We start from the raw sequence: 22,807 nt of genomic DNA on the forward strand, positions 1-22,807 counted from the left end.
TTTGAATATTCAGTATTATAAAACAAGTGAACACTATTTAGTCTGCATGTATGTTATCTAGAAAGGACGGAGCAGGAGAAGCTGAACCAGCTCCGGGATGCAAAAATTATGCTCTTTAGCGTTAAGTTTTGATGCAGGTTTATTCTGAAGTTTTCCACCAAGGTTTTACAGTAACAAATTCTCAACAGTGCTATTTATTATTTAGTACTTCAGTAGGTGAGTCATGATGAAATCCAAAGAAATTCATGGATAGATTTTCTATGTTTTGTTTTTTGAAGAAAACTGGTGTTCGGTTGGATCTTATGCTTATTTCTACACAACAAACTTGAAGTGAGTGAACAGTTTTTCTCTTTCATTCTTCTGTTTGTCCAACGTGACGTTTGTTTTTATTGCTCATGCAGGAGACAACACAGCAGGTAACGTGACAGGACTTGGTGCTTTTTGGTCTGCTGGTGTCTTTAAATCCTGAAAAGTTGCTGCTGCTTAATTTTCACAGAATCAACAGCAAGAAACAGATATAGTTCTAAGGACTATAACAAACGGACTCCAGTCTGAGCATGTCCCACAGAGGGCATTTGTAGAAACCCAAGGCTCAAGACATTTTAGTGTTCAATGTCTCGTAACTATATCATGAGACATGAGAAACTTTAGCTGCTCATTCAGGTCACATGTCATGAGCCCACTTGGTTTCTGGAGCAATAAAAAGACCATGCAGTGTCAATAAATCTGTAAATATTAGTCCAAATAGTAAATACTTGTTTAAAGTTAAACTTAAGGTGTGTTTGCATACATGTTATACACAGTACTCGAGTTGTAAAAAAAAATCAAGGGGGATGGTGGATTTTATCATATGGGGGACAGATCATTTGTGCTGATTACAAATAATATAAAATATTACAAATAATAGCACTGACCAAAACACCTGCAGAAATACTACAGGAATGACATAGCAGCAGTTAAATGCAGCCTTCTGTAAGCTTTAAATATCCACTGGGCTTACATCAAATACATCAAAACACAACAATAAAAAACAGTTTTCTGAACTTTAAGATTAAGATACACTTTATTGTCCCACGTGTGGGAAATTCGGGTTGGGCTTTAATCCATGCTGCGCCCACAGACAACAAGAATCAACAACAACAAAGGACAGGGACTTCTCAAGGACAAGAACATACACCATATTTACATAGACATAGACCACAGAGTGTGTGTACTAGATGATACCATTTCAATAACACAGTTCAAAGATAACCATCCTCTATATTTCATTTGCTGCTATTAAGTAGCCTTATCAATATGCCTCTGTCCTTCACAGGATAAGTAAAATTGATCACTGCAAAAACTCAAAATAAGAATATTTGTCCTATTTCTAGTTAAAATGTCTCATTTTAGTAAAAACAATCTCATTACACTTAAAACGAGTCATCACTGGAAAAAACAACAATTTTCACCTGTTTCAAGTAGATTTTCACTTGAAATAAGTAGAAAAATCTGCCAATGGAACAAGATTTTTTTGCTTGTAATGAGAAGATAAATCTTGTTCCACTGGTAGATTTTCCTACTTATTTCAAGTGAAAATTTACTTGAAACAGGTGAAAATTCTCAAATAAGTTATTTTTCTGGTGTTATTTTTCTGGTGATGACTCTAAATGTTGAAATAGCAGTAAAACCACATTCATTGATGAAATGACATAATGGATGGAAAGGGGGGATGGCAGTTTTACAGGGGGGATGATTTTGACCGTTTTTATTTCAGGGGGGATGCCATCCCCCCTCATCTCCCCTCAACTCCAGTACTGGTTATACATGCCCGGGAAGCATAAAGATACAGTAAATTAGCATGTGCACTATTAGGAATATAAAAAAAAGATCAAAGCCTTTACTTCACTTATCTTCTTTCTGTCATTTCAGCTGCCGTCATGACGTCTTCAAACACTGAGCTGAACAAAATATCATTAGAGTTGAAAAATCTGTCTCTTAAACGGCATCAACTTGAGGATCGGAGGAAAATTCTGTGCATTTTTCAAGAGTTGAGGAGTCGTGCAGAGTTTGGACAAACAGGTGACACGAAAAAAGAGATTGCTAACGAAACCTAGATTAATGTGATTAGTTATAATGAGCTGTCCTCACTGTCTGACCTCTGTGTACATTCTGCACTTTCATTATTACTTCTAGAGGAAGCAACCGCCACTCGAGAAGAGGTTGAGCTCATCAACAACATTCTCCAAGAACTCAATGAAAGGGCAGCTGAACTGCAAAGAGACTATGACAGTGCTTTAAATGCTAAAAACAGAAACAGTCAGAAAGGTACTGTACATGACAATTTGTCTATTTTTTTATGATTATTCAATCATATTGTCTTCCTCTTTTAATATTTGTCATTCTTTTGTAGATATTTCTGTCTCTTCCAGTCAGGAGGTTCAGCCGGATGTTTCCAGTCAATCCTCAAGTATTTTCTACATTGAAAGTCCACCAACCTTCCCCGGTGAGCCTATAATTCTCATGATCACAGTTCTGTTCATAAAACAAGATATACAGGTATTATTAACTTTTCACAAAATCACATTTATAGCGCCTTATGTGGGCTGGATGTAAATATTTTATTTATTTGTATATGACATCACCTTGTATTCAAATAAAACATTTCAGAAACTAAAATGTAGTTTGAATTTGTTTCAAGAAAGGACTGAACAATAATAATGGTATATTTTGAGAATGTATACTGCAACTCTGCTCATGCACGTCTCCTCCCTGCAGCCCCCTCGGTGATCCTGGATGTGAAGGACCTTCCTCCACATCCAAGCAGGACGCAGTGCCCAGAATGCCTGCAGTTCATCGTGACAGAGACTTTTACTTCTATTAGCAGTGTGACCTGGCTGGCGTGCTTCATAACCGCGTTGATCGGGTAGGAACTCTCCCTGCCCACATGTTGACTGCTGAAATATTTGCCTAGACACACAATCAGGCCTTGTTGTGTCTGTTTCAGTTTGTACAGGCCCCTTTCCAGGTCTGTTGTCATTTTGGTTTCTTCCTCTTTTGCAGGTGCGTGGCTGGTTGTTGCTTCATCCCCTTCTGCAGCGATAGGTTCAAGTCCGTCACTCACAGATGCCCCAAGTGTCGTACATCACTCGTAACTCTCAAAAAGCTCTGAGAGAAAAGCAGTTTGCGAAAGCTCAGAATGACAAGACATTGGACATTTAGTTAATGCTAATGAAATAATTGAGCAAAGAGACTCTTTTGAAGAGTTTATTTGGTCTCCTCCAACCTTTATGTTGCAGAGTACACTGAATATCAGTGACTAAGAATTATTGTCGGTCAATTTACATTTGGATGCTATGATGTTGGTTTTAATCCAGCACATGTCAGCAAAGATGTGGTGTACTTACATATTCAGGATATATCTGTATATATACTTACCCTCCTTTTTATAAAAAAAAAAAAATGTACAACCTTTAAAGTGTTTGTGGTGATGCTTAAAAGCTGGCTGTGATATCCCAAATAATATCTATATTTACAAACTGTTAGATTTATATGAAACATAACATAAACGCAACTGTTCGTAAAAAGCCCACAAACGATGTGTTGTTTTTGGTGTTGAGTTAGACTAGAATAGTAAAGAAAACTTTTCTCATTCCAGCAGTAAACCCATTTTAAAATGACAGAGAAAAAAAAGACATCCATGACTTCAGGCCTCTTTACAACATTTCTCCAACATTCAGTCAAATGTGTCAGTGATATTCCAGAAATAGAAAGTAAACATACTTTTGCAAATACAAGACACGGCCTACAGTGCTGCATCACATTCTTTTCTTTTTCCATTAAAGCTGTTTTCCTCATAAATGTATGAAAGAAAAAAAATTACAGAAAAGTAAATAACTGGTTCAAATCCCGTGCAACCAGCAGATGTCACCAAAGCACAGCAGTGCAGGAAAACAGGGCTCTTCAAACTTCAGAGTTGCTCTGCCGGCTTTTAAAGCAGTAAATTATGGGAAATATTGTGAAACAGAAGATTTTTATGCATCATTAATTTTTGACAAATATGGAATATGTTTCACATGGTGCTTACAGTCATAATTGGTGACAACATTTTTAGAGCGTTTTAAAATATAGGATGGGTTTGGTCCAAGAGGATTTGGCTGCAGGTCAAAACTGAAGCTCAGCTCCACTTCTCCACAGTTTGCATCGTGTTTGGTCAGTGCTGTTTAGCCTCATACTTCTGGGCCTTTCTATAATGATCACATTTACGGTTCAAATTCAAATTCCTCAGAAGTTGCATACAAATCAGGAACACGTGGAAGAGTAAACAACATAATAGCCCTCATCTGCATACAGTGTTTTCTCACGACTAATAAGGAAGAGCACTTTTTTCTGCCTTCTCTGCAGCCGCCGCTGAGAACAATGCTAGGTTCTCTAAGAACAAAGAGAAATCAATAATGTGCGAACAGACTGATGCATGATTTGAAAATAAAATCTTCACAGCGACTTCCCCTTTTAGCTCAGCCTGCAAGCACCTGTACCATTTTATCTCTTTGCTTATACAATCAGAGCATTTACTGTAAAACAGAACCATTCACCATCTTCTAACTGGCATTGCATGATCAGATAATTACTGACTGGATTTATTTGGACAGAAAAGCAGAACAAAGCCACCAAATTCCAAACAGCTCTGATTGCCTCGTAAAAAGAAGAGCAATCTTTCCCTGCATCACGAGTGAAATTGGAATGAAATAAGAGTTCACCTTTACAGCACTCAGTCCCAGTTCAAGTGCAGTTCGTGAGAGTCCAGGAAGTCAGAGGAGAAGACACCCACCGGTACGTCCAAAGGGTTAACTCCCTCTGGTGGCACGGCCAGAGTAAGGTCGAGCCAGTCCATATTGTCCATGCTAGTGTTCTGAAGGTTCGGTGCACAGGATGGTGTGTTTTCAATAAAGTCCACTTCCATGGTGACCTCGGGTGAATTTAACTCCTCCATCAGCTTCAGTTTCTGTGGCTCCATGTCAGTAACTATCAAGGCGTCCATAAAAGTTTCCATTTGGATGTCTGAGGTCAGGGCCGCCAGGCCGGCCGAGGAGCCGTGCGGCGCGGTGGGCAGCTGGGCCACCTGAACCAGAGGTGGAGGCCGGGACAGAACCGTGTTGATGGGAAGGGTGGTTACGCTGGCTGTCACTGGGAGAGGCTTGTCCAGGCTGGGAGAATCATGCCTGATGAAAGGTGAGATCTCTGAAAAAACAAATGCAAAGCACAATGTGAGTAAAAACGTCATCAGTGTTTTAGTTTCCTAGCTCGCAGAGCCAAAATCAAAAGAATCAGAATCAGAATCAGCTTTATTGGCCAGGTTCGAACATTGTCCAACAAGGAATTTGAGTCCGGTAATTTCGCTCTTTGGTAGTAAAATATACAATAAAAATGTGGAATTTCTATGATACAGAATAAACAGAATAAACATTTAAGGTGCAGCAGTTTGAGGTAGAGAAAGAAAAGAAAAGAAAAGAAAAGAAAAGGGACAGTTCTGTATAAAAATAAAAAATAAAATAAAAATAACTTATTTACAATTTTACAAGACAATTATACAAAAAAAATACAAAAAGATTATACAAATTATACAAAGAAATACAAAGTGAGGGGTGCAGCAGAGTGAGGCAGACATGGTTATCAAGGAAGGAGCCATATTTCTCACCTCCACTCTCGATCAATACATCAAACAGGTCATCCATGTGCTGGCTGGCTGCAGTGGGACCCTGCAGAGAAATATTACAACGATAAATGTTTTGGTGACATCACCTCAACATTATTAGATTATTTCAAAATCTAATCTAATTTTCACCTGAACAGTTGTTAACATGTTGCGTGTCTGTTTCACTGCATCCTCGTAGGGAGGCGGGTCTTTACTCTTTGACATGTGGTTTGTGAATTTCGGCTGCTGCAAGATCAAAGGGGATTCAATGGAACGGGGAGCGTGTTTAACAGGAAAAGACAACAGTCTCTTAAACCAAATAAAAACAGGATGCATCCATCATGAAAATGTTCCTCAGGCTATGCAAATATGTAAGTAAACATTTGCAAAACGGTAATTCCAGAGCTCTTTGCAGAATAAGGGTAAACAACAAAGATTTAGTTTTTTCTACCTTTTCTCCAGGTCCTGTTTGGGCAGCTTGGGTGCAGGGGGCCACAGCACATCCTCTTACTGGGAATGTGTTGAATAAGGTTTGCGTCTTAGTATCTGCACTCCATGTCTGCTGAGAGAATGAAAACAAAAATTAGACCCCATTTTTTTTTCTACAGTTCATGCATGGAAAAGCTGTAAAAGCTGTGGAAGTTCCTCTCGTGGAAATGAACAAACAAGAGTGTAAGTAGCTGCTTCTGGCCCTTTTCACCTATGACGGTACAGCTTGCAGGGGTATGCGGTGTAACCCGGGAATGCTGTGTTTAATTCTGGCGAGCAGCGTGAGGCGGTGAGGGCAATTTGGTCACAAAGGAGAAGCATTACTCACAGCGGAAAACACATCCAAACTGTTAACTGTGATATATTAGACGGGGCCATTGAAAACATGGCATCACATTTATGAGGTGAGCCCTGCCTTGTATTTACTGCTCATAAAAGAAAATTTATGATTTCAGGTTTACATTGAACAACAAGGAATCCAAAACTACCGTGAATTGCAGCTGATCATGATGACTAATAAGGAGAGAGACTGAGGAAGTCCAGGCATGCAGCTGCATGTTTACTTACCTTTGTCAGTTGCTGGGTCTGAGCGCTGCGTTGCTGCTGTAATGCTGCTGATGCCTCTATTTTCTGTGGCGCTTGTCCAGAGGTCTGGATAAGTCCTGGGGCTGCACTACTCACAGCAGTGTGTAATTCAATGCTTTTGGCAGGGAATTCGACAGTGACTGCTGAGGTGGGAAGGGATGCAGGCAAGATGATCTGAGCGCCGGCCTGGGCGGACGGCAGGGCTTCAGGCTGTGTGATGGTCTGGTGACCGATGATTAATTGATTTGTACTAGTTGTGTGGTTTTGGTCTGCAGACTCCTCCTGTTTGACCAACACTGGCAGACCAGGAGACCTGCGGGACATTGAGCAGGTTGATGGGGTTCTGTTTTCCTCTTTAACGTGAGTGGGGGCCGAGGGACTGAGTTGAGATGGAGAATCGGCCTGCTGACTTCTTTTCTCCACTTCCAGTTGCATCTTCAGCTCTTCCACCAGCCTCTGCTCCTGCTCCAGCTTCCTCATCAGCTCCTCAATCTGCCGTTCCTTCTCGTGCAGACGCTTATCTTTCTCAGAGTCCTTCTTGATGGACGTTTTCTCTGTGGAACATTCTTCCTGCTGTGCTCCCTGTGCGGGGCTCATGTATGGAGAAGCATGATTTGGAGAATCTGAAAGCAATGTCGCTGCATTATCTGTCATATTAATGTCTTCTATTCCCAGACTGGACACTTTGGAAGCGATCACAGAAACCGGCGGGGTTAACTTTGTGTTTTCGGACTGTGAGGATGCCGTGGTGGCTGCTGTTTCCATGGCAATACCACTGTGGATGGTAGAGTTCTCCTGAAACAACTTTAGCCTCTCTATTAAGTCTGTCTTAGTCCCAGAAACAGGCAAAGATCTGAGTTTTAGCTCCATTTTCAGCTCAGCAACCTGGAAAGATAAGAGATTATATATCACTCCTCAAAATTCTCAATACCTGCTCAGCTCTGCAGCATTCATGTGGTTGATAGCAGAGGTGTCAAGTAACAAAGTACAAATACTTCGTTACCTTACTTAAGTAGAAATTTTGGTTATCTATACTTCACTGGAGTAATTATTTTTCAGACGACTTTTTACTTTTACTCCTTACATTTTCACGCAATTATCTGTACTTTTTACTCCTTACATTTTAAAAACAGCCTCGTTACTCATTCATTTCGGCCTTTAAACAAAACTATCCAGTTAAATTGCGCCACCCGAAAGAGTGAATTTGGTTGTGGCTCAGATGTTCTTGTCCAGTTTTGTTCTTACATCCGTTCCCTCAGATTCCTGCAACTAAACTTGGATGTACATTCCAATAAAGGTTAGGATAAATGATAACATGCCTCTGAAGTTTGACTTTTTGCACCATTACAATACTTATAGGCAACTAGTCATCATATCTTCTGCTCCCTGGAACACACGTTAATGCTCAATAGTACACATATATGCTTCTTTAATATATTTGCATTATACTAAGATGCATTCATTTTCAATGGCTTTTGTCCTTGATGGCTTTTTTTTCCCTTAAATTACTTTTACTTTTGTACTTTAAGTAGTTTTGAAACCAGTACTTTTATACTTTTACTGGAGTAAAAAACTTGAGTTGATACTTCAACTTCTACAGGAGTATTTTTAAACTCTAGTATCTATACTTCTACCTGAGTAATGAATGTGAATACTTTTGACACCTCTGGTTGATAGAAATGAGAACACACGCAGGCTGCAATGTGTCACCTTCATCTCATCCAGATTAGCTGGCAGTTGATCCGGCTTTCGACTCGTCTTTGCTTGGTGGAGTTGCACAGCGGCGGACAGGGCGGTTCCTCTTGGAACAACAGCCAAACAGCTTGTTTGTGCCTCACTTGTTGATCTGTTGTCACAAAAAGAGACAGAGAAAAGGGGAGTAGAAATAAGAGAGAGAGAGAAAGAGAGAGAATCAGTCATGCATCTTTCACAATTAGCTGCGCCTGTGTCGGAAGCTCAGGGCAGGAAATGCAAAGGAACTGAGACACAAAGCAGCTGTGGTCAAGCGGTTATGACGGACGACTTTGTAATCTATGAATCAAAATGTTGTTTGGATTTGAGCCGTATATAGACAGTAATGTCTAGAGAGAATTAGCGCTCTCCCACTAGGGTTGACATAACTATGTGGATGAGAAAAAGAAACGTTTGTGATGAGGGACGGCTTGTGCCGATGACTTGTGTCCGTACTTGTGCGCGGCTGGTCGAACACCCGGGTAGCTGAACTGCTGCTGTTGCTGGCTGAGGATCTGCAGCTGCAGGAACTGCTGCTGCTGCTGCAGGAGACGGGCGTACGAAGCCTCCATCGGTATTTCACTGAGCTCTTGCTTCTGGTCTGGGGGAATGTACTGATGGTACTTTAGCTTTTTCACCCGCGGTTTGGGCTCTTTGGTCTTTTTGCTGCGGCTTTTGTCAGCGGGTAGCTTCGCCAAGCTTTGCTGTGGAGCACAACATAGAAAATTAGCATGTTAAGCTGTAGAGGACCATCTGGAGGATATTCAATCTCTGTGAGTGATCTCAGTCCAGTTTATGAGGGAACTACAGTTTACATTGCCAGTACCAACATTGCAAAGACTTAAAATTGATACTGGCTTTTTATAGCTTGAAGCTTTAAGGTAAAACTTTGGTCTGACACGCGGTGAAAATGACAGGATGAGGAAGCGGGTGGTGGAAATATGACCCTTATTGTTTTACCACCTGCAATTACAGGATGTAGTGTACGCAAAAATGGCTTGGCATGGACGCAACAGGTTTTACTTTAGCTTTGAAACCAAAAACACAGGCTGAGTCAAACAGGCATGCAGGCTTCAGTTTGTCAAAATTCATTCCCCTATCATATTCCAAAAGAGTTCATTTTTTTTGCAGAGAGCATGACAGGATTATGATAAATGCATGTGCTGTTACTTCACTCCCATTGCTCAGCCTGAACGAGGAAGGTCAACTTGATACCTGACCCTCGTGAAAGACAAGCTGGAGCTGGCACCGATTTAAAGTCCCTCGAAGTGTAAAATGACTTTAAACTGCGTTGCTTTTTGACCCGTGTTTGACTTGGCTGAACAATGACTTTTCATTCACCCCTAAACTAATGTGACTTTCATCATGACAAAACACAGACTCTGACACCGTATCTCACATAATATTTCCAAAGGAAAATAAGCAAAGACGCAAAACACACAAGCGATTAATCAGAGAAAAGCTCAGCATCTGAGGACAATGTCATAATAGTTGTTTGTCAACTAAATGAACAAACTTTTAACAAAGACGCTGTTGACTTAGGAACTTTTAAAGCACTTGATGCAGTTGAAAAGCTCACCTTCACAAGAACCGGCCCTGATGAATTGCTGGGGGCAGCGGGGGTGTTGGGCTGACGTGTTTGCTGATTGCTCTGTTGCTCTGTGGTGCAGGCGGGATGGACGGCATCTGATGTCGACTGTGAGCTGAGTGTTGAAGAGTGCTAAGAAAAGCAAAGAGAGGGATCAGAAATCGCATGATCCACGCGGTCAGTACAGTAAAGCTGCTCCGTCTGTTAACTATCATCCCATGAAAGAACAGCATCTCGGCTAAAATAACATAATCCCACACAGCTTGATAAACACTCATCACATTAAAAATGTTTGTATGCTGTTGTCATCTTTAAATGAAGCTTAAATAGATTATAAGATATTTTTCTTCTCTTGTGCAAAACTGAAATCTAAATAAGAAGGAATAGCTTGAGCCTTCGCAACATTCAAGTTTTAATGTTGCCCAGTTGTGTGCTGTCATGAAGGCAGAGGTGGGTAGTAACGAGTTACATTTACTCCGTTACATTTACTTGAGTAAGTTTTGGGAAATTTTGTACTTTTAGGAGTAGTTTTGAATCACTATACTTTTTACTTTTACTTGAGTAGATTTGTGAAGGAGAAACTGTTACTCTTACTCCACTACTTTAGGCCACGTTGAGCTGTTACTTTTCTTTTATCCCTTTTATCCGCATACGCGTCAATCTCATGACATTACTGGGTGATTCTTTGGGAAAAAACTTTGTTTTTGCATGTTTTGTCACATATACACAGACTCAAACACACACAGAGTTTATATGAGTTCATGGGCTTGTTCTAGTTCTGCCTGGTTAAAAAAGAAAAGTACAAAGGCTTGAAATTTTGTGCTACTTGTGCTTAATTTATTTTTTTATTCTTTTATTATTGTATTTATTTTATTATTTATTAAAGTACTTGAATTTACTTTAAGATTATTTTAATTTAGGCATTTCTTTTATTAATTTTAATTTATTTTATTATTTCATTGATTTAATTTGCCTGAAGATGATTATTTTGTACTTTTGTCTGTTTGAATGGTTGTGTTAAAAAAACAAATCAGACGTTACTCAACAGTTACTCAGTACTTGAGTAGTTTTTTCACCAAGTAATTTTTTACTTTTACTCAAGTAATTATTTGGATGACTACTTTTTACTTCTACTTGAGTCATATTATTCTGAAGTAACAGTACTTTTACTTGAGTACAATTTTTGGCTACTCTACCCATCTCTGCATGAAGGTTAGTTTGACTTCTGATGGTAAAAGGTCATGTTTTCACAGTGATTTACTGTCTAATCATGGGCTCAAAGTATGTTTTTACCTGTGTGGAGGTGTTTAAGGTAGAGGAAGTACACGTGGCCTCACTCCCTCCAGATTCTGGTGGAGAGGTCAGCGTTGAGCCGTTGGGCTGTTGGCTGCTCGGCTGCTGTGGTGACAACACGTCACTGCTGTTCTCATCAAAGTTGTAAACATCTGAGACAGGTGGTGTCTGGGAGCCGTCTGCCTTACCACCTGCGGGACGAGTAACGGGTTGAAGAAAACATTAGGAATTTCTAGGACTGTTAAAAGAGGAGAAATGAAGCAACGGAAAGCGTGAAGTCGGACGACAATTAAGGGCGCGATCATACTAGCCAAGTTGTACCGCGCCATCGCAACGGCAACGGCTGACCCTCTCTCCCAATTCGCCACGCTCACATTACAGCAGAGACCGGCACAAAAAATATGACGGCAAAACTGCTGACTGTGTGGCTCTGTGGCCTGAGAGATAGTTATTAGGGATTTGTGGCGTACACGGCTTACATCATTACAAAAAAAGAAACCTTGACTTGTCAGTAACTACACTTAAGTTATGCATCAGTAGGCCTGTTGTGATTTATGGAATCATAATAGTTCTTGGAGATAAACCCATGCACGTGATGACATTTCTAATAAGTAGGTGATAAGCTGATATAAGATGCATGTTCACTAAGCGCTCCATCTTGTGGATGTGAACTGGGTGATGAAGGAGAGGGCGAGGCTGCAGATCAGATGATAGGGGTTTTGCAATCATATTATGTAATCGTTGTTGTAATGTGGTCGGTACCAGTAACGGTGGCACCCTTCAAACCCAGCGGTTGAAACCTGAGGTGAAGTGAGTCATGAAGACGAAGACAGAGTTCTCGGTTAGCTCGCAGGACCCCTGAGGCAGACCGAGTGAAACACTGCTCAGGATGATATAGTCTGACAGTGGAGGTTTTATACATATAATCTTCTCACACCAACTAATACAGCGTCTGTAATGGACACAGAGGCCAAGGAGATCAGAGGGAACTCGCTGAGGTTGCTAAAGTAGTTCAACAGCCCTGCAGTGGCAGGACCCGGGGGGGGGATGAGGTTCACCCTGCGTTCCTTACGGTACTGGATGGATGCACTGGGAATGGTGTCTGCTGCAGGCACACTGGGAAAGTGTCTGGCAAGGTGCTGATGAGAGCAGTCCAGCTAGTCCAGGGGTCAGCAACCCAAAATGTTTAAAGAGCCATATTGGACCAAAAACACAAAAAACAAATATGTCTTGTATAAGCCTTAGAATGAAGACATCTGCTGCATGTTTCTATATTAGTTATAACTGGGGGAAGATGTTTTTTTTTCATTATGCACTTCGAGAAAAAAGTCAAAATGTTGAGAAAAATGTTGAAATTTCGAGAAAAAAGTTGAAATGTCAAAATAAATGTTGAAGTACAATCTTGAGAAAAAAGTCGAAATGTTGAGAAAAAAGTCGAAAATGTCGAGAAAAAGTCAAGATTTCGAGAAAAAGTTCGAAATGTCGAGAAAAAAGTTTAAATGTTGAGGAAATAGTCAAAATTTTGTGAAAAACTCGAAACGTTGAGAAAAAAGTCGAAATGTCGAGAAAAAAGTCGAAATGTCGAGAAAAAAGTCAAAATTTTGAGAAAAAAGTTGAAACTTCGAGATTAAAAAGGAAAGGAAAAAGGAAGAAAAAAAGGAAAGAAAGAAAAAAAGAAGAAAAAAAGAGAAAAAAAAGAAAAAAAGGAGAAAAAAAGAAGAAAAAAAGGAAAAAAAAAGGTCAAACATTTTTGAAAAAGCTCCAGGGAGCCACTAGGGCGGCGCTAAAGAGCCGCATGAGGGTTGCCGACCCCTGAGCTAGTCGATGACGCTTGGATTTAGGAGGAAAAACAAGGCTTATCACCTTATCATGGACTACTGGAGCAACCCTTTATTCACACAAGGATACTGGAAGACCTGCAGGAGATGTAACTAGTCTTGATGTGCTTTGTTGACTTGAAGAAGGCTTAAAATTGTGCCTCTAGTGGTGTCCTGCGGGAGGGTATTTGACCCAGCTCTAGTTCAAACTGCTGATGGGTGTTGGACTGAATTAAGCTTTGATTCTGTTCATTACTTCTTTTGATTTAATTTCTAGGTGCAGCTACATTTCCAGTTGGTTTACTATTGCATCTTTGTTTTCTGGTCCTGCTTGTCTGGCCCGGCTTAAAATGATGATATCAACGGGCCCTCGTATGTGCTCTAATGTTAATCTGTTCATGAAATCAAATGCAGCTGCTTTTGGATCAACACTGTAAGTGTGGAACTAACGAGTAAGCTTGATTAATGTCTTACCCTTCACGAGCTCCTCAACATTAGAGTCAACAGCCAAGATTTTCTTTTCAACCAGCTCCATGGGCCCGGGCCGCTGTGCGAGTTTCTCCTTGAGATCATCGGCCAGTCTGGCCCTCTTCAGCTTCATCTGTGTGGCCTGAAGGGAAGGCTCCACCTGGGTTTCTGATGAAGACAAATCGGATGTTCACCGGTGATCTGGCCGGCATCAGTCAGTCTCTCGGCTGGTTTGTCACTGTGACTCACAACCGGGCTCGGCCAGACTTTTTCAACAGTCTGTCAACCTCAGAGATGTGTGTGGTAATAAGTTTGTTAAACAAACGGTAATAAGTGCAGATAGATGAATAAGCACCTTAATCATTTTGGTTAAAAACATGCTGTGATCTTTTGAGAACATAGAGGGATTACCTCGCAGGATGTGCATCCGGACCAGTTCAGAGCGCTGTGGCCTGCTGCAGAGTTTGTGCTTTAAGAAGTTCCCAGTCTTTGCAAAATAGATAAAAAAAATAAAATAAAGGCTAAATATTCTGAGGGTGCTTGGTGATAGATTAACACATTTAGAGTCACACAGTTTGGTGTCTTACCCTGGCTCTCTCCAGGTTCCGAATCTGCTCATGAAAGGCAGAAGGTGATTTCAGGGCTGCAAAAAAGCAATTGCATTGCAATTAAACAGAGGTGTCAAAAGTATTCACATTCATTACTCAGGTAGAAGTATAGATACTAGAGTTTAAAAATACTCCTGTAGAAGTTTTTTACTCAAGTAAAAGTATAAAAGTACTGGTTTCAAAACTACTTAAAGTATACAAGTAAAAGTAATGTAAGGGGGAAAAAAGCCATAAAGGACAAAAGCCATTGAAAATGAATGCATCTTAGTATAATGCAAATATATTAAAGAACCATATATGTGTACTATTGAGCATTAACATGTGTTTCAGAGAGCAGGAGATATGATGACTAGTTGCCTATAAGTATTGTAATGGTGCAAAAAGTCAAACTTCAGAGGCATGTTATCATTTATCCTAACCTTTATTGGAATGTACATCCAAGTTTAGTTGCAGGAATCTGAGGGAACGGATGTAAGAACAAAACTGGACAAGAACATCTGAAACAACCACAACCAAATTCACTCTATCCGGATGGAGCAATTTAACTGGATAGTTTTTTTTTAAAGGCCGAAATGAAATAGAGTAACAAGGCTGTTTTTAAAATGTAAGGAGTAAAAAGTACAGATAATTGCGTGAAAATGTAAGGAGTAAAAGTAAAAAGTCGTCTGAAAAATAATTACTCCAGTGAAGTATAGATAACCAAAATTTCTACTTAAGTAAGGTAACAAAGTATTTGTACTTCGTTACTTGACACCTCTGCAATTAAAATCAGTAATTTACATTCAGACTCACATTATCTCCATGAAAATTGCTTCAATAATCAGGGACTCAAGATAGTCAAACAGGAAGCATCAGCTCAGCTGAGTCAAACGGAGATTGACCCATGCAGTGAGTTACTCTTTGATCACTCAGAGTAAGCTCATCCTGCTCATCCTGCTCATCCCGCCTCAGGCGAGCTCTGGCTCACCCGCGAGTCACCACTGATAAATGAATGTTTGGTTTAACGGTACGCCGACCCCTGACTGCGCTAAGGAGTGTGTCAGAGGATCGCAGCAAAACATCCATCCATTTTCTATACCCGCTTAATACATTAACTTAACTACATAGCTTTCATGTTGTATATAAGAGCGGCAGAGTACTGTACAGAACATCCCGGAAAATATTTGTGGAGGCTACGCTTGGCTGTTCCACGGGTAAGGGGGGGTAGATGACCTCCACCGAAGGCCCAGTCTCTGACTCATGTGGCCATGTGGAGCCACAGGAGCAGAAAACATGCTTACAGTGGGCTTCTGGGGACAGAGAACTAAAAGAGGAAGAGGTATGTCTTCTTTTCTCACTAGCTTTCCAGATATCAGCAGGCATTTGTCACAGTTTCAGCTTATCCTTTATTAGCTGTACTCTTGGACAAAATGTTCACCCACAGAAACGGACTGGAGGGATTGAGTCTAGACGACTTTTGTCACATCAGAGAATGGTGCTGAAGAAAAGTCTGTATTTTCAAGTTCAGCACCAGAGAACACAATGATGCAACTATCTGTATCAAAAAAGAAAAAGTTGCCATCTCTCCTCACAACACTTTAACACTTAGTCCTGTGTGGTTTTGCATTACCTTGTTACAAATTGCATGGAAAAGATTTAGTGCTGAAGGGACCATATGTTATCTTAAAATCTTCACATACGTTTCTTTATTAATGCTGGCATCACATAAAATAAAATAAAATAAAATATCCATGCCACCACAGACCCAGCTTTTAGACTGGTTGCCAGTAATCGCCTGAATGTTTTTTTTCTGTCCTGAGAACATGGTGACAATTTCTTTACAAACTATGAACAATAGATGTTTCCACTGTGTAATGTTTTTATGCAGGGACTTTTTTAAGTGGCGTTTATGGACTGAGCTCGGCGTTGTGCTGCTTGACAAATGTTTCCCAAAGTAAACCCATATCCATGTGTTTATACCAGCTATTAATGATGCCTCCTGAGGGACCAGCGATCACAGATGTCCAGGTTACACTCGCAGGATTGCAACCCTCCTCTTTACTGGCTGAAATTTCCCCAGATTTTTTTTTTTTTTGTTCAATAATTTTATGCACCTTAGACGAATTATACAAATCCTCTCTGGTCTATTTTGAGGAACATGTTTTTTAAACATTTTCAAGTTGAGATCTTTTGTCTCTGAAGACTTAAAATAATATATTTTTCCTTTCATCTCATTCGTAGCTCATAAATACTTGGTTGACCATATTTATATTGGAATATGTTACAGGATTGAAATGCAGAATAAAAAAAGGATTTATATCATTAAATGAAATGAATTTAATGTGAAAATCACATGAAGTATCTGAATGCATGCTGTCTAAAAAAATTAAATTAATTTAATTTTGTAAGTAAAGCAGTTTGATGTGCAAATAACTCAATGTAATTGGAGGAATGTTTCTTCTCTATTTACCCTTTAACTGTCTGTTTTTAGCAGATAGTTGGTAAAGTCACTAGTGATACCTGCTGGCTGTTTGTTTTTGGACAAGTATTGAATAAAATATTTTTATCAACTGCTGAGAACGTGTACTGGAAAATCAAAGCACATTTTAAACTGCCTAACAGTATAGTTTAACCTGTAAAAGTGCAGCATATTGATCAAATATTTATACTGTATAATAACAATTAACTGTGACAAGTTATTATGACCTATACATGTTAAAATAAATGTATTGGATGAAAAAGCATTTTTAACTCATCCATAAAATAACACTATTCATCTGAAATCAAATTAAAGTTTCTATAAATACAGATACAAGGCTGCAGTCTCAACAATGTGGTGTGATGGGTTTTTCCAAGACAACTGGTTCTGCCTTTGTTTTGCCATTAAAAATATGCTAAAAATGCACAGGAGAAGTTCATGTTGTTGAATGAGATATTAGCAGGAGTAAAATCTCCTTTTGTGTTTTTCTGCTCTCCTGGGAGGAATAAGAATGTAAATAATGAAGGCTCTCTGGATTCTTGGCATGTTCTTTTCTTCCTTATATTGATATCATTTCCACATTGCCATCCAATTAGGAAAAATTATTATGAGAAATGGATAAGTATTGCACTTGTGACAGCAATACTCACGTGGCATGATACCTTGCTCCACGAGCTGCTCCCGAGTCCTCCTCTGCTGCAGACAGAGCTGGAGGACTGAGAGAGAGCAGAAACACAGAAATCAGTGTTGAACATTCACCGTTCAGAACCGGCTCTGCTGAGTCATGTCACAACCATCTCTGGTTTTAGGCTCTGAAACCTGCAGGACTTCAGCTGAAAGCAAAATAATCATTATTTCTCAATCAATACGCTACCCCGAAGGTTTAACCACAAACTCTGCTTGCCACCACAAGCAGTTATGTTCACTTCCTGCACGGTTTCAGCTATGGCGTTGTTGAAGGTACCACAGTTGGCCCTGAGCAGCAGGACTGACCGAGAGCCTTCCTAATCAGAGGGAATATCTCCGAAACAAGAAATACAACTACAAAGCAGAATGCAAACTTGTAAAATTGGACCAATTTCCAGAGGAAGTTGTTCAGACTTACATTTGAGTTTCACATACGACGCTTGGAAGGAACTTTGTGTTATTCTCACCAACATGTAAACTGTAGTAAGATCCTAGTTTAAACATTCATAAACAAGGAAGCGTGGACATATTATTTCTGTAGAATCGCAAAAAAAAAAAATGGGGAGAGGGACAGTGTGGGATGGTTACAAAGAGGTGGCAGTGTGAAGTACAAGAGGCCCTGCATGTAACCCATGAGCCTAGTTTAGCTGGATGCACTGAGTGGCTCGGGGGGAAACAGCTCCCACTTAAACACACAAATGCAGACCCGCTCGAGTCTCCTGGGAAAGACGCTGCGTCTGAACAGGCCTCTGTGACTCACTCGAGCAAAAATAAACTGGGCAGCTGTGAGAACGAGGCCTGGGAACCATGAAATTTTGGGGGTAGTTAAAGGGGTGGGATCTCCAGTCGCATGGAGAGAGCCGAGGGGATGTTCACGGGCTTCGAGTGGTGGGCAAGAGAATGCAGAGTGACAAGAGCTGAGGCAAAAGGGTGGAAGGCCGAGTCAACTCTCACAGCAGCTCATCATCTCCAAAGCAGAGAACATTGTGTGCCTGGTGTGTTTCCTATTTGGAACCCAGACCACGGGGGGTTCTGGTCAGCCTGAGACTGATCATATCAAAAGTTCTGTTGGTTTGTTTCAATACTTATATCCACTGTGACTTTGAAAGAATGCCACAAGCAAGAAAGTTTATTAGTGCATGCTACTACAAATCAATAACATCAAAAGCTGCCTTCCAGCTCCACGGGGAAAAGGCTGCTTTTTTAATTTGAGCATCCCTATTGGGGTACAGCTCATGCCCGGGGTCCTCCTCACCACTTTATGTCATCCTGTATTCACTCTGAACCCTGGCTAACCTTTCTGTGATGCGAACAGGCTCTGTACTCCTGCTCACCAGCAAAGTGTAAACAGAGGTTATGGAGAAACACAGAGAGGGGGCTCTGCAGGAATCCTTGTCTGCTGATGTAATCTCTAATCTCAGACCCATGTTGTTCTCAGCAAATCATCCCTGGAGGTCTCCCATCAGTCCTTTTTATTTGATTTGATTTTCTTCTCTTTTTTTTTCTTTCTTTAAATGAAACAGTCCATATCGCGTGGCGGAGTTGGCCATAGAAAGCTGCATTCAGTTTAGGTACAGAACAATAGTGGATTGAGCTCACTTTTTTGTTCTTAATATCAAAAACTAAACATTTTAAGCAAAGATTCAAGCAGTTATAACCAAAGTTAGAGTAAAGCTTGGATAAAGTGATAATACTTCAAAAATCTGTTATGATACGACAAGTCCACCTGGATTCAGTCTAACTTTTAAACAATTGTTGTATTGTTAAAAACAACAAAAAGACATTAGTTTACGCAGTTAAGGACATGTTAACAGCTTATATATGGCATCTAACTGTTTCTAAACACGGATTTTTAATAAGATAAGTTAAACTGAATAAATATTAACAAATAAAGGGAAGATGGAGAATTCAGTTGTTTAATAAACTGTACATTTTAACTTTATTTGAATAGAAACATATTTTGAAGTGACTGATTACTGAGTATAATGTGTCCTAAAATAGAGCCACATTCAAAGTGATGAGAAACATATTTGTTACCCAATGAAGTGGGTGTGTCTTCCAACTCCGCATTACAATATCACACTTAGACATATTTTGAATATTTATTTCATGACATAAAACCTAAATGTTTCATGTACAGTTCGAGTCGGCATATTTATTCCTGTTCTGACCTCTTTCTTATGTCCAATATTTCACACGGTTACATTTTAAGCTCAACATAACTCGATGTTGGACATTGTCACGAGCACTACTTATCAATGACAGGTGTTATAAAAATGACCACAAAAGCTTGATAAACAAATTTGTGCCTCACAGGCGTTGTATGTTTGACAAAACCTAGTATAGAGCTGAAACACCAGTCACAACGCGGCTCTGTTGGGTTTTATTACTCAAGGCCTAGTTTAAGCTAAATAATTTGCTGCTGTTGAATGCAAACTAGGATGATTAAAATATGAAAATAATGCTTACAATCTTGATCTGCAGCATATCTGACTACCATACGTCAGGGAAGAAAAAACACAGTGTGCACATACATTACAGGAATTAAGTCATGCTTGCATCATGTGACGGAAACACCACGATAGTATTCAAAAGAGTGACAATATAAACATGGGAAATGTAATCAGACCAGTTTTTCTTTCTTAATTCCCACGGTTAAAACTTAAGAATGATGCGTGTCGTGAAGATGCATCTGTGTTACAACAGCCTCCCTCCTTCTTAGATTATGGTGTGTAAGACACATCAGTTGAAGTTATACCGATAGAACTATACAACCAAGAACAAATTGGTAAGTTATAGAAAGATAAAGCACCTGATTTGAATTTACCCCTGCAGATGGAGGGGGTCTCCACGTCAAGGCAGGCCATAGAGGACAGTGGCGGTTTGCTTGGTGGCCAGGTCTGGAGTCCCATGGAGCGATGAGGCCAGTGGAGATCGAAGGAGTCATGGAGAGGGAGAAAAAGCCCAACTCTGAGCAAACGGCAGCCTGTTCGCTCTCTCTGCTGCTCTCTCTCTCTGCTGGCCTCAGCGGGGCAGGTTTGTGTGTGTGTGTGTGTGTGTGTGTGTGTGTGTGTGTGTGTGTGTGTGTGTGTGTGTGTGTGTGTGTGTGTGTATGTGTGTGTGTGTGTGTGTGTGTGTGTGTGTGTGTGTGTGTGCGCGCGTGCGCATGTATTGTATGAGTGCACAGTCAACGTCAGGAGGAGGGAACACAGAGCTGCTCAAATTAACCCTCTCTGGGTCATATCGCTCTACTGGCTGAGGACTGCAGCACACAACCACGTGGAGCTTTTAAATATTTCCAGAATACAATAATAGGCAGCATTTCATGCTGTGAGGAAACTCACTCAGAGGGGGGCGAAATCCATCACCGGTTACCAATAGACTGGTGATCCAAACAAGCTGTTGGAAATTGTTGCTTACGCACATTTATATAAGAAACAGTACAAGTGTCAACATTTTTGTTGCAGTAAATAACCATGACAAGTCCACTCACACGGGGTCCTTGGGGAAAATGAAGCTTATCTTCAGGAATTTTCAAACCATTAATAACATCTTTAGTTTTTTTTTTTACATGTATGATGATTGTTTTCATTGTTGTTTTCGATTGTAACGCCTCTGTTTAATACCAACATCAGTTTGACTTTGGATTTTGTGGTGAATAAAATCATACTTGAATGTCACACTTTATTTAAAAGTGTGATGAGAAAACTGAGAAACTCAGAGGGGATAAAAAAAGAATGAAAAGAAGCAGCGGCTTGTCAGGAAAAAAAAAAAAGAAGCTTAGTTTTGTCCTACAGTGATCCTTAGATTCCATCTGTGACTACAAACACACTAAAAGGAAATGAGATAAAAGAGAAATGCACTAATTGTGGTAAGTTTCCTTTATCTCGGGGATCAAGACGGGCTGGTCTTGATCTCAGTGGAGGGAAGCGAGTGATCCCACCGAGGATCTGATGCCCAGGTGAAGGTGCAGACACACACTTCTGTAGTCCTCCCGCTGCTTCAGTGACGTGCCTGAACAGGACAATATGTGCTTGGGACTTGTAGACTGCTCTGTTTGGAAATAATGACGCTCGCTTTTAGGATCAAGAAAGCATGGAGCTGATAAAAGCGAGTGGGTTGGAGCAGGCACAACATGTTATGACAGCTTTCCGCTGGGACGGAATAATCATGAATATGTCGATGAAAATATGAACGTTGTAGGAGGGAACTGGGAATGTGGTCATAACATTTTCCAGCACGTCACATACTGTAACTCAGATTTTGCAAGTCTGTTGGCAATAATAATAATAATTTAAATTAAATAATTTAAAATGTTAATCCAGATTCATTAAAGCACTACAGCATGTTCACCTTTGACTGATAACTTATATTTAAATACCTTTTGTCCGATAATTATCAGACTCTAATGTGTTTTCAATTGACTAGGCGTATTTATTCATTCATTCATTCATTCATTCATTCATTCATTCATTCATTCATTCATTCATTCATTAGGAATAGCATGAGTTAGCAGCTGTAACTTCTCAGTACAGTTTGATTCATGGTGCAGGATTGTGTTGAAGAAAACTACAACAAACTCTTTGTCCTGAAGAATTCCGTATTTGATGACTGAACCTGAGATTTACCCACAGAACTAACCCCTTTCCTTTTGGTCTGTTTCATGCTCCTTGATTATAGGCTATAAAGAGATCGTGAACACAACTATATACCAGATTATCCGTGGTTGGCTCATTTTGCTGTAAAACTTCAAGGTTTCAACCTTAATAGCTTTTGTTCCCCAAGTATTCAACTTTACAGCCGGTGGAACAACAAACTAAGATGTAAAACTCACAAAACTTCCTTAAAGCTGCAAGCTGTAAGAGTTACACTTTAAAATATTTAAAAATCAAGCAAATAAATACCACACATACCTACAGTTACAGCCAGTAAGGAGTGCAAGAAAATAGCCCAAGAAGAGGGAAGGTTACTGATGTCCACTTTGTTGTGTCATACACCGGAAACAAATATGCACAGTTTCTGTGATATACTGCCCCCTTTTGGTTTGGAGTGGTAACACTGCATAGAGTGGCTTTAAACTGAACCTAATAGATTTGATGGGCAAGGAAACAAAGTACAAAAATCTAAATATATTGTGAATTACTGAGCTTTGTCAAATTTAGTTATCATTGATTATGTGTAGAAATGTGCAGTTTTGGAGGGAAAACTGTAAATTCATGTCTGTGTTTGGGTAAGTCATAACTAAAGAAACGGGGAAGCTGAACTTAATTTGACTGTTTTATATCACAGCACATGTCTGCTGTGTGCCCTTATGTGATAGGTGTTTATTAAAGAGGAGGCCCTGATTTTGACCATCCACAAATTCATATTTTCTGCAATAATACTTTCTTTTCACATCCCATGTTATGT

The 22,807-nt window shown here is 40.0% G+C and overlaps 2 protein-coding genes across 2 annotated transcripts; one reads left to right on the forward strand and one right to left on the reverse strand.

Annotated features, from left to right (window-relative positions):
- Positions 1–217: 217 nt before the first annotated feature.
- On the forward strand, positions 218–3,511 carry LOC133422108 (uncharacterized). The gene is made up of 6 exons (XM_061712010.1): positions 218–330; positions 1,912–2,061; positions 2,176–2,307; positions 2,393–2,485; positions 2,758–2,905; positions 3,043–3,511. The coding sequence occupies exons 2-6, from the start codon at positions 1,920–1,922 to the stop codon at positions 3,149–3,151; spliced, it is 624 nt and encodes a 207-aa protein (XP_061567994.1). The 5' UTR covers positions 218–330; positions 1,912–1,919; the 3' UTR covers positions 3,152–3,511.
- A 368-nt stretch (positions 3,512–3,879) lies between these two features.
- mrtfbb (myocardin related transcription factor Bb) lies at positions 3,880–20,394 on the reverse strand. The gene is made up of 14 exons (XM_061712610.1): positions 20,211–20,394; positions 17,362–17,427; positions 14,233–14,288; positions 14,057–14,132; positions 13,652–13,813; positions 11,361–11,551; positions 10,059–10,199; positions 8,936–9,183; positions 8,459–8,594; positions 6,731–7,633; positions 6,126–6,248; positions 5,825–5,920; positions 5,678–5,738; positions 3,880–5,220 (listed from the first exon to the last, which is right to left on the reverse strand). The coding sequence occupies exons 1-14, from the start codon at positions 20,308–20,310 to the stop codon at positions 4,751–4,753; spliced, it is 2,829 nt and encodes a 942-aa protein (XP_061568594.1). The 5' UTR covers positions 20,311–20,394; the 3' UTR covers positions 3,880–4,750.
- Between the last annotated feature and the right edge of the window lie 2,413 nt (positions 20,395–22,807).

Source organism: Cololabis saira, chromosome 21 (assembly GCF_033807715.1).
Source record: "Cololabis saira isolate AMF1-May2022 chromosome 21, fColSai1.1, whole genome shotgun sequence".
NCBI classification, from domain to species: domain Eukaryota; kingdom Metazoa; phylum Chordata; class Actinopteri; order Beloniformes; family Belonidae; genus Cololabis; species Cololabis saira.